The sequence below is a fragment of the Amia ocellicauda genome, chromosome 4 (genome assembly GCF_036373705.1).
Source record: "Amia ocellicauda isolate fAmiCal2 chromosome 4, fAmiCal2.hap1, whole genome shotgun sequence".
In the NCBI taxonomy this organism is placed as follows: domain Eukaryota; kingdom Metazoa; phylum Chordata; class Actinopteri; order Amiiformes; family Amiidae; genus Amia; species Amia ocellicauda.
In genome coordinates, this window is record NC_089853.1 from 7,678,964 (window position 1) to 7,694,404 (window position 15,441).

At 49.4% G+C, this 15,441-nt stretch overlaps 1 protein-coding gene across 3 annotated transcripts in view; it reads left to right on the forward strand.

Moving 5' to 3' along the window:
- Positions 1-1,562: 1,562 nt before the first annotated feature.
- LOC136747703 (anoctamin-9) overlaps positions 1,563-15,441 on the forward strand; it is a 20,635-nt gene continuing 6,756 nt past the window's right edge. The window contains exons 1-11 of one of the 3 annotated variants that reach the window (XM_066700815.1): positions 1,563-1,788; positions 5,820-5,873; positions 6,112-6,228; positions 8,436-8,575; positions 9,213-9,262; positions 10,485-10,543; positions 11,961-12,040; positions 12,195-12,329; positions 12,515-12,608; positions 12,683-12,743; positions 13,025-13,107. In XM_066700815.1, coding sequence (XP_066556912.1) covers positions 1,753-1,788; positions 5,820-5,873; positions 6,112-6,228; positions 8,436-8,575; positions 9,213-9,262; positions 10,485-10,543; positions 11,961-12,040; positions 12,195-12,329; positions 12,515-12,608; positions 12,683-12,743; positions 13,025-13,107 — 909 coding nt within the window. In that variant the 5' untranslated portion in view covers positions 1,563-1,752. The remainder of the gene's footprint in view (positions 1,789-5,819; positions 5,874-6,111; positions 6,229-8,435; positions 8,576-9,212; positions 9,263-10,484; positions 10,544-11,960; positions 12,041-12,194; positions 12,330-12,514; positions 12,609-12,682; positions 12,744-13,024; positions 13,108-15,441) is intronic. The other 2 variants (XM_066700812.1, XM_066700814.1) reach the window with 2 other exon arrangements.

Below are 15,441 nucleotides of genomic sequence, written 5' to 3' on the forward strand. Positions count from 1 at the left end.
CTACACCACAGTGCTCTACACCACAGCATCTACAGCACAGCGTCCACAGCACAGCGTCTACAGCACAGCGCTCTACAGCACAGCGTCCACAGCACAGCGTCTACAGCACAGTGCTCTACAGCACAGCGTCCACAGCACAGCGTCCACAGCACAGCGTCTACAGCACAGCGTCCACAGCACAGCGTCTACAGCACAGTGTCCACAGCACAGCGTCTACAGCACAGTGCTCTACAGCACAGCGTCTACAGGCCCGTCCTTCTGAGGCCTAGGCTTTATGTTGTTTAACTGGTTTGTACTTTATCTGACATGTTTAGGGTTCATTATAGTGCAGTGTAGTAAGATTGTAATACAGTAATTACAGTTCAAAGAACACAAACGGTGTGCACTGTGCAGTGTTTAAGTGTGTCTGTGTATATATATATATATATATACATATACATATACATATATATATATATATATATATATATAACGGTATTTGTATCAGGGGTCACTTATCTGTCTTCTGGTGTCTCTGCATTAGACAGGTTTGTGACGGGTAACTATCTGTCTTGTCCAGTGGTTCCCCACACTGGTCCTGGAGGAGCCCCTGCCTGCAGGGTTTTGTTCCAAGCGAGCTCTCAATTACTTAATTGAACCCTTAATTGAAGTAATTTGATTACATTTGAATCTTTAAATTGCGTAACTGATAAAAAGTTGGTTCCTTAATAAGATAATTTCTTTATGCAGTTTTATACTTCACTTAAAACCCCTACTGGTAAAAACGATGAAAAGGGTCTGATTTAGGAACTTATTAGTTCAATGAAGGGTTCAATTAATTTGAGACCTCGGCTGGAAGACAAACCTGCAGGGTAGGGGCTCCTCCAGGACAGAGAGAAGCGCTGGTCTGGTCCTCCTGGGGCCTGTCAGCCCCGGTGTGAGCAGCAGGGGGCGCACGGTGCGGCCCGTCTGGGGGATGTCTCTCTCTCTTGAGCTTCTGGGGGCACTCCTGCTGCGCCTCATATGCAATAGAGCCCCCCACCCGTGTGTGTGAATAATGGGGGTTAGAAGTCCACACGTATGAGAGAAAACCTTACACATGTCCAGCACAGCCCACAACCAGGACACGCTACACGGGAGTCGAGATCCCCCGGGAGGGACGCATCTGAACCCCGTTTAACCCCCCCGTGTCTGGTCATAATTGATCACCTGTCAATCAATCTCCCGGCAGAGGGAGCCAGCCAGCCTCTGTGACATCATCATTAATATACAGACGTGCTTAATGAAGCGCTTATTATATACTTGTACGCGTCTCTTCAAAACTCGTTTTTCTTGCAGAACAGAATGAATCGGCACTGTCCCCCGACTGGGCTGCCCTGTCGCAGCCTTCACAGCTGACCAACGAGCCGCACTTCTCAAGAAATAAAAATACTACTAAGAAAAATAATAGTGTGGACAGACCTGGGTAGGCTGGTCCAATCCACCGGGATCGGTGGCCGCAGGCATTAAAAGTCGTGCGTGACGTCAGCAGGTCTGCAGAGTGCCGGTGCTGAACTGAGATGGGGGGGCGGTCCCGGGGCTCGGCGCTCCTAGCGCGACCTGAGCCCGCACGCACGGGCAGGAGGAGCCGCAGTCCCGGGAAGAGCCGCTCACGCCCCGCACCTGAGACCGGCGCGCAACGCGGAAGTGCCAGGAGACGCTGCTGCAGAGTCGCGGACCGGCGCGGTGCGAGACGCGGGGATCACAGCACAGCCAGCGCGGGACGGCAGCGGCATGTCAGACGCCACGAATAAGCGGCACACGGGCCAGGTAAGCGCACCTGCGGAGCACACTGCACACTGCACACTGCACACAGGGCACTCTTGCGTCGCTTTACAGGCGGCAAATCCAACATCAGCGCCGTACAGTGGACTTTTATGTCAGGTTATTTGATCGAGGTACCCGGAGTGCCTTTGTCCTGCAGGCATGTTTGAGTTCAATGCGCGGGGCTGGGGTCGGTGGCACAGCAATGGAGACGCACAAATGCCCTCCTGCACTAACCGGGCTGCGGGTTAATGAAAGATTAGTTAGTACATCTTTCATAGTTAATAAAATAACTATGAATACAATATTTAATACATTAACTATTATTAATAGTTAACTAATTATCCATCTTTCATAGTTAATGAAACTTTTTATTAACTTTTTTATTTTTCATTTTCTGTCTTTCTATCTTTCTTTCTTGTTAAAGATCTATTACTGCTTGTTTTTGTGCAACAGCCAAGGGGGCCTGACAGCCGAGCCACTCTGTCATAGGCAGGGCCGTTTCTAGCCTTTTGGGGCCCCTAAGCTGGATATGATATGGGGGCCCCCTTCACTTTTGTTCCTGATCCCATTTTTTACAATGACATAGGTTTAGTGGTTTACAAATGTTTGCCCCAGGCTCAGTCATAGCAGCACCGCAGCATGTGTCGTCTGAAGCCTGTCAGTCACCAAAAATCCTGATTGATATTTATTACACACTTTGCAGGTATAAATACGTCTATCTAGACCAGTGGTTCTCAAACTTTATCAAAATGAGCCACTCTGAGCAATGACAAAAAATGGCTGCGCCTCCTTACTAAAACAATACAACAATATGCTGCAAAATCATGAATAAAAAAGTAGGGATTTGATCAATACAGTGTGAGTTGCAGAAGTTGGCTTTACATTTTGAGATCAAAATCAGTAGAAATGGAAATAGCTAAACTAAAAATGTACAACCATTTAAGATACATGACACAAACCAATGAAAGATTAATAATATTCATTATTCCTACCTTATCAGTGGGAGGGGTATGTTTGTTTCCTCAATGCCAAAGAAATGGGATTCGGAGTTGCAATTTAGACACACAAGTGATCTTGCAAAGAAAGCCGGGGGCGATATTTAGTTTGAATTACAGTTAATGCTGAGAAACCTCTCCATGTAAAGTCCAGTTTTAAATAATTTTCGTCATATTTTCAACTTTTGCGTTTGCTGGAACCCCCCTGCAATGCACAGTTTGACCTAAACCAAGCTACAATTGCCAAATAAGTTAAATGATATTAACTTACTAGCTAATTAGCTAGTAATTAACTTGATAATTGATGCTGCGGAACTAGGTTGCAGTATTATAGCATAGCTTTTCACTGAGGCAGACAAAAAAGGAAAAAAACAAACCTCTTGCAGATCCTATTCAATGTAAACTCGCTACAGATACAAATACACAGCCACCGATAATAAAACCCTATTCGGTGGCAGGTAAGGTGAACTTGGACTGTCCAGTTAAAGTAACGAGAAAAAACAGCTAGGTAGAGCTACACAGAAATGTCTGATTGGTTTCTAGAGAATAACTCCAATCCATAAAATCCAATCTGAAAACTGATCACTGTGATCAATTATAGAAAATATATTCAACGTATTAATTATTAGTTTTTTCTAGGGGGCCCCTAGCGGCTGGGGGCACTAAGTGGCCGCTTATGTCGCTTATGCCTAGAAATGGCTCTGGTCATAGCTGCACACAAGCAGTGCGGTCTGGGGTCCCCTCACCCTCACTCTCTCCCACTCCCCTCACCCCCTGTGGGTAGCGCTGGCACAGCCTGGGACCGAGGGGCGCAGCAGCCGCATGTATTTGCACATGTAATAAACATGTAACCCAATTCTGTGATAAAATCAACACACACAGAAGTGCACCCGTCTGGGTAATGCAAAGTCTGCTTTGGGAAAACACATCCGTGTGGAGGTGTGCGTTGAACTCTTTATCTTTCCTTCGCATCATTGTGTGTCCATGTCTGTCACACTGAGCTGTGTCAAACCCCTCTTTTGGAGGTTGCCACAGGTTGCCCCTAACACTGAGGGCAGGAGATAAAATCTTCAGCAAACTGCAAACAGTTAATTATACACACATAGGCATGCATCCTGCTTTCTGTATCACTTTCTCTTGGACAAGCACCTCCCAGTATCGGTAGCTTTCCCAGAACAGGCTAATAAAACTGCATGGGAAAAGCACCCATGAGTTTTATTGGGCTAGATTAAAGTTCGCCTGTAGCCGCTCAGATCACACAAATACTCTGCCAGACCTTGTGCTTCAATCCTGAAACTGGACCGAATGCTTTTAGTGTTGGAACACGATCTGGTTCAATTTCGTGAATTGAATTTCATTGGAACTGTGCTGCCGGATGAGGAATGCAGAACGAGCTGTAGAGGAACGTCTTTGTACCTGGAGATCCACGCTGGGGTCCTGCTGGGTGGGGCAGAGATCCCACGCACAGGGAAAACCAGGAGAACATAATTACTCAAAGGTGTGTGGACAACAGTCCTGTTCTCTTACTGATGCCTCGATGCCCCACCTGTGCAGTAGAGTAGCAGGGACTGTGTGGAGATGACACGCCAGCGTCGTGTGATGCTGTGCTGCTGTGGGCCGGTGTGGTCGCCCTCTGCTGCTACAATGTGCCGCTCGGTCACACGGCTCGAGGTCTGTCATGTCTGTGCAGCACAATCGTCTCCCTCTCTGTCGGCCTGGCTCATGAGTTCAGACTCTATCACTTTGCCCGGGTCACACATAGTTGGTTCCTCATGTGTGCAAGTTTCACACACGGAGAGCGAGTCCAGGCAGGGTCCCACTCCAGAGAGAGCGAGTCCGGGCAGGGTCCCACTCCAGCAGCCAGAGAAAGCAGTTTAACCCCTTGGGTTCCAGCCCATAAACAAAACAAATGAATAAGACTGGCATAACACAGTGAACTCAAGATCTCCGTGAACTCAGACTTACAAAGGAATCTTAACAACATGCAGGAAGTCGTTTAGAAATGACAAATCTGTCTTATGGCTGTACTTTCTCTTTTCAGACTTTGCCATCAACAAGGGAGCCACCTGCCAATCGCTTTCTTAATGGCCTCCCGACTATTAGGCTTTTTGGGGGAGAATTTTTACTGCAGGGGATCATGGGGTATATTCAGAATCGGTTTCATATGATAAGGTAAACAGAGTTTCTCACAAGCGTTGCAGCACAAATGACACACACGGCAATGACCTTGCTGACTGTGTGTTTGGCTTGTAGTCATCCTCTCCCAGCTCCCCAGGGCTGTTCCGCTGATAGTTTGTAATTGTAGCCAAAACATTGTGTCTCCGAGTCCCAGTTGTTATAGGAACATCTCCTCCCGAGTCCCAGTCCTGCCCCTAGCTTCCTCAGCTCGCTGTACAGAGGCCCCAGTGCAGGACAGCGCAGAGGCACGATGGCCAGGGTTATACTGAAGCACCGGCAGATTCAGCTTAGGGCCCCGGCGAGCATCGGGAGTATTGAGAGTATGATGCGCATAGAGACCCTATTCTTGCGCTATAGAGGCAGATGACCTCTGAGGTGAAACCCAATCTTTAGCAGACGGCCGTGGGGAATAGCTCTGACCCTGACGCCCGCGCTCTGTGTTCCTCGGTGGATCCCGGGAGATAAGCCCCCGGTAGAGAGAAGCGAGGGGACAGATCTCGATGCCAGGCTTCATTGCACACTGGCGAGAGATAGACAGAGCCCGGAGGAGAGGACGGGAAGCTTAGTCTTGACGCCACCAACCTGTGAAAGTTTACCATGTTTACATTTGCATAGTAGATTGCCGCCCCCACTGGGTTAATGATATTTTTCTACTGTGCACGTACTCTGCTCGGCCATGTGGTTTCGCAATGCATCATGGGTTTCCACCAGTGGCTCCCAGCCAGGACCAGAGTTGGTCACCAGTGCTGTTCTGTACTGTTCTCTCCCTGCTGTAAGACCATGCCTTGCCTTTCCCCCCTCCTGGACCGTGGCCCTGCTGAAGGGAGACTGACCAGCCTGGCTCTGTGCTCTTCTGTTTAGGCCTGCATTGAGCTCAGAGAGACCCTGAATCGGACCCAGCATGGAAAAGACTTGGTAAGTCTGGGCTTTGTTGCTCTCCACATGGCTCTGTCTGGGCAGAGCGGTATAGAGTTGAAGTGATTGAAGTTTGTGGGGAGCAGTCTCGGGGTTTGTGGGGATTGTGGTGTGCGGGACAGTGGGGTGTGTGAGGCAGTGGGGGGCTCCGCTGCTCCCCTGGTACCAGTGTGTATCGGGCTGTCTGCTCGGTACTCACGCTGGCCTCCTGGTCCTCACCTCTTCCTCTTCCCTGTAGGAGCAGTGTGACTTCGTTCTGGTCAGCAAGAACCTGGAGGCTGAGCCGGACTGCGAGGCTCTCCGGAAGCAGGTGGCCTTCATCGAGGAGCTGACGAAGAAGGACTTTGACATAAAGGTGAGGTAATTTCCTGTTGGGGTGGACACTCTCTTACTCTCTTCTCTTACCCGGGGCAGATTCCAGATGCCACCCACTCCTTTGACTGGGCGTGGGGAGAGGCAGGTGTTTCTCTGATGTCATTGTCAACGTCTCCTTCCCTGGAGTGAGAGGTGGCTTCTGCCAAAACAGGCGTCTACAGGCGTGGCCACCATCACCTGAATTCTTGTGGTGTTTTAGGAATGCATCACCAACAATACAGCCTTCAAATGAGTTCATCCTCTTTATACATTGTACACAATATTATTATTATTATTATTATTATTATTATTATTATTATTATTATTATTAATTGTATGCTACTCTACATGCTTTTGTATCTGTTTTTAGTTTGTTTTCCTCTTGTGACACATGGGTACAGAAATGCCAGTTATACTGCCCTGCACTGGTAGAACCAGTGGTGTCCACTGGCCCTCGGGGCCACGGCAATTATGAAAAGAAAAAGAGATTCTGTTGTAAGTTGGAGCTCCCCAGTCGGGATTCAAGCCACACACCTCAGTCACTCCTCCGAGCGCTGCTGTGCAGGGTGAAGCCCACTACTCCAAATTAGCAGACCCCCATAAGTGGGAGGCTTCACACTGTACTTATTTTTTTCTGAGGTTTACATGGCTTGTAATGTGCTCATACGTGTCACGACAGCAACAGGGGAGCGATCATTCAGCGCTAAAACTACTCAACAGATTTGCGCTCCACTATGACAGACGAAAGACTATGGGCTCGGGCACCTGTACATAAATAAGGACCTCAAAGGAATGTATGTTGATATTATTGATGAATTCGGGCATCACAACAGGAGACTTGCATTCACCTAGAAACTCCTACACCAGCGGACGGAAACAGACGAAAGCTGTGCATCCTCACCCGTTTCAATTACAGAGCTTCACCGAAACAGATCTCTGTGATTGACGAGCACCAGTTTGCCTGTATAATGGCGGCTGATGTGTTATTGTTCGCCGGATGTGTCCCATAGTGATGTGTGGTTGTGAGACAAAATCTGCCTGATTTCATGGAGAAGTTTTTCGACTTCGGAATGACTCGAAATCATACATTTCAGATCTCCAATTATTTTCCTGGGGGAGCATCTGACAGTTCTGGGGTGTCAGTGACGCACTGTGGGCAGTGCCAGGGTGTCAGTGGGTGTCAGTGACGCACTGTGGGCAGTGACAGCGGGTCAGTGACGCTGTGGGCGGTGCCGGGGGGGGTCAGTGACGCTGTGGGCAGTGACAGCGGGTCAGTGACGCTGTGGGCGGTGCCGGGGGGGTCAGTGACGCTGTGGGCAGTGACAGCGGGTCAGTGACGCTGTGGGCGGTGCCGGGGGGTCAGTGACGCTGTGGGCAGTGACAGCGGGTCAGTGACGCTGTGGGCAGTGACAGCGGGTCAGTGATGCTGTGGTCAGTGACGCTGTGGGCGGTGCCGGGGGGTCAGTGACGCTGTGGGCAGTGACGCTGTGGGCAGTGACAGCGGGTCAGTGATGCTGTGGTCAGTGACGCTGTGGGCGGTGCCGGGGGGTCAGTGACGCTGTGGGCGGTGCCGGGGGGTCAGTGACGCTGTGGGCAGTGACGCTGTGGGCAGTGACAGCGGGTCAGTGATGCTGTGGTCAGTGACGCTGTGGGCGGTGCCGGGGGGTCAGTGACGCTGTGGGCAGTGACAGCGGGTCAGTGACGCTGTGGTCAGTGACGCTGTGGGCAGTGACAGCGGGTCAGTGACGCTGTGGGCAGTGACAGCGGGTCAGTGATGCTGTGGTCAGTGACGCTGTGGGCAGTGACAGCGGGTCAGTGACGCTGTGGGCAGTGACAGCGGGTCAGTGACGCTGTGGGCAGTGACAGCGGGTCAGTGACGCTGTGGGTGGTGCCGGGGGGTCAGTGACGCTGTGGGCGGTGCCGGGGGGTCAGTGACGCTGTGGGCAGTGACAGCGGGTCAGTGACGCTGTGGGCAGTGACAGCGGGTCAGTGACGCTGTGGGCGGTGCCGGGGGGTCAGTGACGCTGTGGTCAGTGACGCTGTGGTCAGTGACGCTGTGGTCAGTGACAGCGGGTCAGTGACGCTGTGGTCAGTGACGCTGTGGGCAGTGACAGCGGGTCAGTGACGCTGTGGGTGGTGCCGGGGGGTCAGTGACGCTGTGGGCAGTGCAGGGGTGTCACTGACAAGGTGTGGCCCCTGTCTTCACAGACGCACGTGTACAAGAAGAAGAGGTTTTACGGCATCGTGGCCCCGGAGGCGATCTTCTCCAAATACAAGTACCTGCTGAAGGTGTCGGACTCCTGCAACTGGAGCAGAGAGCCACATGAGAAGGTGCCGGAGCCCACCAGGTGAGCCAGAACTGGACCCCAGACCTTTGAGGGTCCCCCTAAACTGAATGGCTAGTTTATTGATTCATTTATTCTCCCACACACATACTGAAAAGAAACATGGGAGATTTATTTTAAAGTCACCTTTTATTTATTTATTTAATTTATTATTAGTTGGTATATTTATTAATTCCTGTATTATTGTTATTGCTGTGTTTTGGCTTCTTTGTGCCGACATGTTGTCTAAGCTGCCTGCTGTTTTCCTGAACGAGTGACAAACCTGGTACTCTACCTCTACTCTACTCTAGTTGAGGTGACAGTTGCCTGCAGTGTTTTTGTTCTGTGCCGCCCCTCCCCTCCAGCAGCGTCTTCCCTCGGCGCAGTGCCGTCTCGGTTTCAGTCCTCTCCAGTCCTTGTCTATTGTGTGTCTTTGTGCGCTGCTGTCCTGTCCGCTCTGTACCTGTTGTTCCGCCTTCACTGAAACTCTGAGCCGAAGCGCTGCAGGAGGATCGCAGAACAGGTTTATTTGGGCTTGTCTGTGCCTGCCACCCTGACCTGACATGTAACCGAACAGCAGCCAGCCCTGCCCACCCTCTCCTGACACGCCAGCACTGCGGACTGAATGCACTCTAACGCTGTGTTCACTGTGTGCTTGCAGAATCGCCATCGTCAACTTCATTCTGCACCGGATCTGTATCGGCAACGGAGGTGGGTGGCATTCCTCTGGAATAAGTGATAAATCCTGGGAACTGAAAGTAAAGTGATGCGATAGTGCATCTGCTGTGTACTAATGTAGATGAAACACAATACAGATCGATGGAAAACGCCTGATTGTGAGATCTGAGACACTGAGTGGACAGTGTGTTATTTTGCAACTGCGGCCAAGGGAGGCGAGGATTGCTCTGCCCTGCGCTTCGGCGTGCAAGTGTCTGGCAGATCCACGACTCCATCCCGACACCGCTGAGCCCCTATTGGGTCGTTTGACTGGGCCAGACACAAGAACTGCTCGACCCCCTTCACACTCTGATTGTTTCCCTCGTCAAAAAAACCTCACTCTGCTGTCCTGATGTTTCTGTCAGATCCGCCACCTTCAGGGACCTAATTTAAGAGTCCCAGCAGGTGGTTTTGAATAACAGTTTATCTCATTTAAATTTCCACCCCAAGCCAATGAGGAATCTAAGATTTGTTGACTTAAATTATCACCCGTAAAAGAATGGCGTGACACTTTATACCACTTCTGCTATGTACAGAGTGCACAGTCAGCTCTTTTGTTGACTTGTTGCGGGGGTGTGCGCACTCCGGTCGCAGCCCATTGTATGAGCGGAGACATTAACAGCCCCAGCCGTGGATTAGCTGCAGTGCTTCCACACGCTGCCACCCTCCATGCGCACCCCCGGGCCGGGCCCTGTGGTGGCTCTTATCTTCCTCAGATACATTCCATTCCATTCAGTTTCATTCCCCTTGTGAGGGAGTCTAGCGCCCCTCACAAACAGGCGGCCACGGGGCGCTTCACATGGAGACACACACGAGCGCAGGTATCCAGAGTGTGAGGCCGTGGAGATGATGCACAAGTGCGGGTTGAACTAGACACATGCGTGGTACTCATAACAAAAGCCAAATGACAGAAACGCGTGTGTGTGCGTGTGTCAGTGCTGGGGTGGCTTCAGCAGCAGTGTAGAGACCTGTGCGTGTGTGTAGTGAGTGTGTATGCGTACGCGTGTGTGTGTGTGCGCGTGTGTGTGCGTGTGTCAGTGCTGGGGTGGCTTCAGCAGCAGTGTAGAGACCTGTGCGTGTGTGTTGTGAGTGTGTATGCGTACTCGTGTGTGTGCGTGTGTGTGCGTGTGTCAGTGCTGGGGTGGCTTCAGCAGCAGTGTAGAGACCTGTGCGTGTGTGTTGTGAGTGATGCGGGTTTTGTGTTTCTATCTTCCAGAGGGGTTTCGAGAGCTGCTGCAGCAGAAGGTGTTTGAGACGGCTTTCTCGCTGCACGAGGTACGAGAGACGGAGCGCCGGCCCTTATCCTCTCTTCCTCTCTCTCTCTTATTTTGCACTCGTTGTCACAGTTGTCCCCCTAATTTCCATATGAGTTCTATTTTTTCTGTTTCCTGCTTTCTTTCCATCCTTTCACAATGATCGTTTGCCCTTGTTCTAATGTGTTTCCTGTTCTTCCTGGTTTAACTTTCACATCTTGATTTTTGATCCCCGCTTCCCCTCCCCCAACCTCTTTCTGTCGGGTCCATCTGTCCATCCTCTCCACCCCTCGGCCGCAACACCAAAACCACCTCCTGCAGCTCACTGTGAACCCGTTTCATGTGACGTCCCAGTGTGATCACGTCTGGATTTCAAAATTCGCCCACAATGAGTCGGTGCTCCCAGAGAGGCCACTTCTGCTTCCAGACAGGCACACAGAGGGCAACCAAGCAAAGACACAGAGATAGGACCTCCCTCTGGACCAGCACAGTGTTCGGAGGGTGTTAAACAAGCGCTCGGTGGTCATGCGTGTGTCACGCACAGTCGGAGAGGGAGGTCTGTCCCGTCCCAGTGGACTGACGCCCCCTCCTGTAATTCACACCCCAGAAGCACGGTTTTCCTTTTCCTCACGTTGCTCTGTGTGTGTGTGTGTGTGTGTGTGTGTGTGTGTGTGTGTGTGTGTGTGTGTGTTGGGGGGGGGGATATCTGTGTGCGTGTGTGTGTGTTGATGGGGGGATATCTGTGTGTGTGTGTTGGGGGGGTATCTGTGTGTGTGTGTGTGTGTGTGTGTGTGTGTGTGTGTGTTGGGGGGGTATCTGTGTGTGTGTGTGTGTTGGGGGGGTATCTGTGTGTGTGTGTGTGTTGGGGGGGTATCTGTGTGTGTGTGTGTTGGGGGGGTATCTGTGTGTGTGTGTGTGTGTGTGTGTTGGGGGGGGGGATGTGTGTGTTGGGGGGGGGGATGTGTGTGTTGGGGGGGGGTGTGTGTGTGTGTGTGTTGGGGGGGGGTGTGTGTGTGTGTGTGTTGGGGGGGGATGTGTGTGTGTGTGTGTTGGGGGGGGATGTGTGTGTGTGTGTGTTGGGGGGGGGATGTGTGTGTGTGTGTGTTGGGGGGGATGTGTGTGTGTGTGTGTGTGTGTGTGTTGGGGGGATGTGTGTGTGTGTGTGTGTGTGTTGGGGGGATGTGTGTGTGTGTGTGTGTGTGTTGGGGGGGATGTGTGTGTGTGTGTGTGTGTGTTGGGGGGGGGATGTGTGTGTGTGTGTGTGTGTGTGTGTGTGTTGGGGGGGGGATGTGTGTGTGTGTGTGTGTGTGTGTGTGTGTTGGGGGGGGGGATGTGTGTGTGTGTGTGTGTGTGTGTGTGTGTGTTGGGGGGGGTATCTGTGTGTGGGTGTGTGTGTGGTTGCTGGATGATGTCACCTGACTTACTGCTCTTGGCTTCAGGAAGAGGAACAGAGGGAGCTGAAACAGAAGTGGGCACGATGGACGGCCTGCCTCACCTGGCAGCCGATCACAGAAGTCAGGTGGGAGGAGCCTCTGCTGGGAGAGGGTGTGTGTGTGTATGTGCACATGTGCGTGTGTGTGTGTTGTGTGTGTCTGTGTGTGTGCGTGTCTGTGCGTGCGTGTGTGTGTCTGTGTGTGTCCATCTCTCTGTGTCTGAGTGTTGCTCTGTTGTAGGAATTACTTTGGGGAGAAGGTGGCTCTGTACTTCCTGTGGCTCGGCTGGTACACCTTCACCCTGATCCCTGCCGCCATCGTGGGGATCGTCGTGTTCCTGTACGGCCTGGCCTTCTTCGACAGCAACCCCCTCATGTGAGTGTAGCTCAGTACAGCACAGCGTACCCCAGTTCAGCACAGTAGATCCCAGTGCAGTACAACTCACTGTACCCCCATACAGGACCCAGGATTGTCGAGTGCAATAGAGTAATGCACAGTGCAGTATATATGACTGTAGTATACCTCAGCGCACCCGGACCGTGACTCTGTGTGTGTTGCAGTAAGGAGGTGTGTGAAGCCGACATCATCATGTGTCCGCTGTGTGACAAGAAGTGCGGCGTGTGGAACCTGTCTGAGACCTGCACCTATGCCAAGGTACGGCACGGCCCCTGTTACTGTGTCCGAGTGTGTGCGCGTCACAGCGGTACTGAGCTTCTCTGTCCCGGTAGGTCACCCACCTGTTCGACAATGAGGGCACCGTGTTCTTCGCCATGTTTATGGCAGTCTGGGGTGAGTCTGTGTGCGTGTGCATGTCTCTTCCTCTCTCTCTGCCTGCCTCCCTCTCTGTCTCTCGCCCTCTCTCCTTCTCCCTCTCTCGCTCCGTCTCTCCCGCTTCCTCTCCCTCTATCTACCTCTCTCCCTCTTCCTTTCCCTCTCTACCTGTCTCTTCCTCTCACTCTCTCTCTCTCTGTGCCTGTCTCTCCCTCTCCCTTTCCCTGTCTCTCTCTCCTCCCCCTTTCTTTACAAACCCATTCTAATTCCTCTCCCTGTTTTCCGCCCGTGTTTCTCAGCCACTGTGTTCCTGGAACTGTGGAAGCGCCATCGAGCCAGCTACGTCTGCGCATGGAAAGTGTTCAACTGGTGTGAAAATGAGGTATAAAGCAGGAGGAAGAAGAGGAGGAGGGAGAAGGGAAAGGAGAGAAAGGAGGAGAAGGAGGGAGAAGGGAAAGGAGAGGAAGGAGGAGGGGGATATATTTACCAAATCAAAATTTTAACTGAACCCGTGGATCACAAGCAAACCCTTGTAGTGGAGAGCAGATGTGTCAAACTCTCCGGTCCACTGCCACTGTTCACCTCCTCCCCTGAGAGAGTCCAGGCAGGGACATCAGATGTTATGAGAACCGAGTGTCCCTCAGCCACAGATGTCTCAGACACAGACAGACAGGCTGAGACACACAGGCCTGTATGAGCCAAAAGGAATTAATTTGGATAAGTCCGATATAGGTGCCGATCGACACTAGCAATTCTAACACCGAGACAATGGCTGGTTACAGTGCGCTCGTCACGCACTTTTCATCACCAGCAACTGTTCATCACCATTTTGCAAATTCATCAGCAGTATGCATATTCAGTTACAGATTACACATGGTCAGTCTCTTTTAATTTAGATCGAATATTCCTTAATGTCCTGCGATTCCAAAACAGACTTTTAGACTGGCAGTTGTAGTCTGTTTTTCAAAGTACATATTCAATTCATTAAATAAATAAAAAGGGTAATTTGTGCAATCAAAAATACATAGGCCTACATGAATTAATCAATAAAAAATGAAATAAATACATAGACAGTATATTTACATTTATTTCATTTTTTATTTATCTATGTATTTATTTATTTTGTTGTTGTATATATGGGAACAGCGAAATAAATAACTCCATAGATGAATAAGAAGTTGGATATATGTGAAATAGAGCATTTAACAATACCGAAACCACCCCACACAGCTCCCCTTCGGTTAAAGTAAGAATATTTTAATTCAAAAAGATGCCCAAAAGAGCAGTTTATTCACACAAAACAATACACTGAATAAATAGGTCAGATGAAAGGAGCAGGCAATTAAATTAAAACGGTTTAACACTAGAACCACCATAGCCGCTGTGCAGCATTTGCAATTCAAAAGTAAATATCTCTGCATATGTGATTTTCTCCGTCATATCCATTCTTATATGTTAAAAAATATTAAATTAAATACATAAAGTGTGTTTCAGCTGTAAACACCTAAAAATTAAGAAGTTATAAATACTTTCTCCTCCAATCACAGGACATGCAGTTTATCTGATATAGCCTACTGATTATAATATATACAATCTGGGTTTTGTAATAACATTAGTCATTGTGAAAGAGTTATAATCGTGTTGATTCCTGAAACACGTGATTTTCTACACATCATTCATATATTATTATTATAATAATTATAATTGTATTAGCAGATTTGCACCTGATCTCTTCAGCCTGTACTGATCGGCTCAGCAAGTTTCTAACTTTCCTGTGGAATTCAATCCTGATTGCAAACCCAGGTCTCTGGATCGTTGCCTTGATCTGTCACCTGTTTGATCATGAATGCGGATTGTTTTGTATCAGTGCAGGGCACTGTGGTGTTGAAAAGCGCGTTTTCTGTATTGATACGCAGTTGTAATAGACGGAGCCATTTCAAACCGCTTTCGTTGAATATTTTGTCTGTCTGCTTACACGTGCATACCGATTTACACTCCAGTTTACACAGTTTATTTTGTGAAAAGTTAATTTTATAATTATTTTTTTCTTTATGTATATGCACACATTTTGATAAACAATTGAAGAATCGCAGGTGATCTAGCTCGTATGCCTGTCCTCTGATCGGCTCAGCAAGTTCATAACTTTCCTTTTGAATTAAATTTTATATTGGTGTTGTTCCCCCTCCTCGTTATCTCTCTCTCGTGACTAATTATTATTATTTAATACAACAACAACAAAAACTTACGCTGAGTGACCACAAACAACAAATGTTCACCTGGTGTACTGCACATTATGTATACATGCTGGTTCATATGTAAGTATTCCTCCCAATATGTATTACTGGAATATTAGATCATACGTAAGCAGCTTCCTTCAAACTGACTGCAGACTGAGTGATACATTCATCGATAAAATGGGGAGAAATTATAGTGTTGAAAAACAATAAATCTAAGGGGTGGGTGAAATTAAAGAGACCAAAACTGCCGTCAATGTTGGATTTGAGTTGGATTTGGAATCATAGATCATTAAAGAATATTCGAGCTAAATCAAAAGACCATGTGTGTAGTTTGTAACTGAATATGCAAAGTGCTGATGAATATGCAAATCGGTGATGAAGTGTGCGTGATGAAGTGTGCGTGATGAAGTGTGCGTGATGAAAAGACGTAGACTCCAGACAGTATACAATTCAAGAATCAATTAACCTGAAGGCAGAGA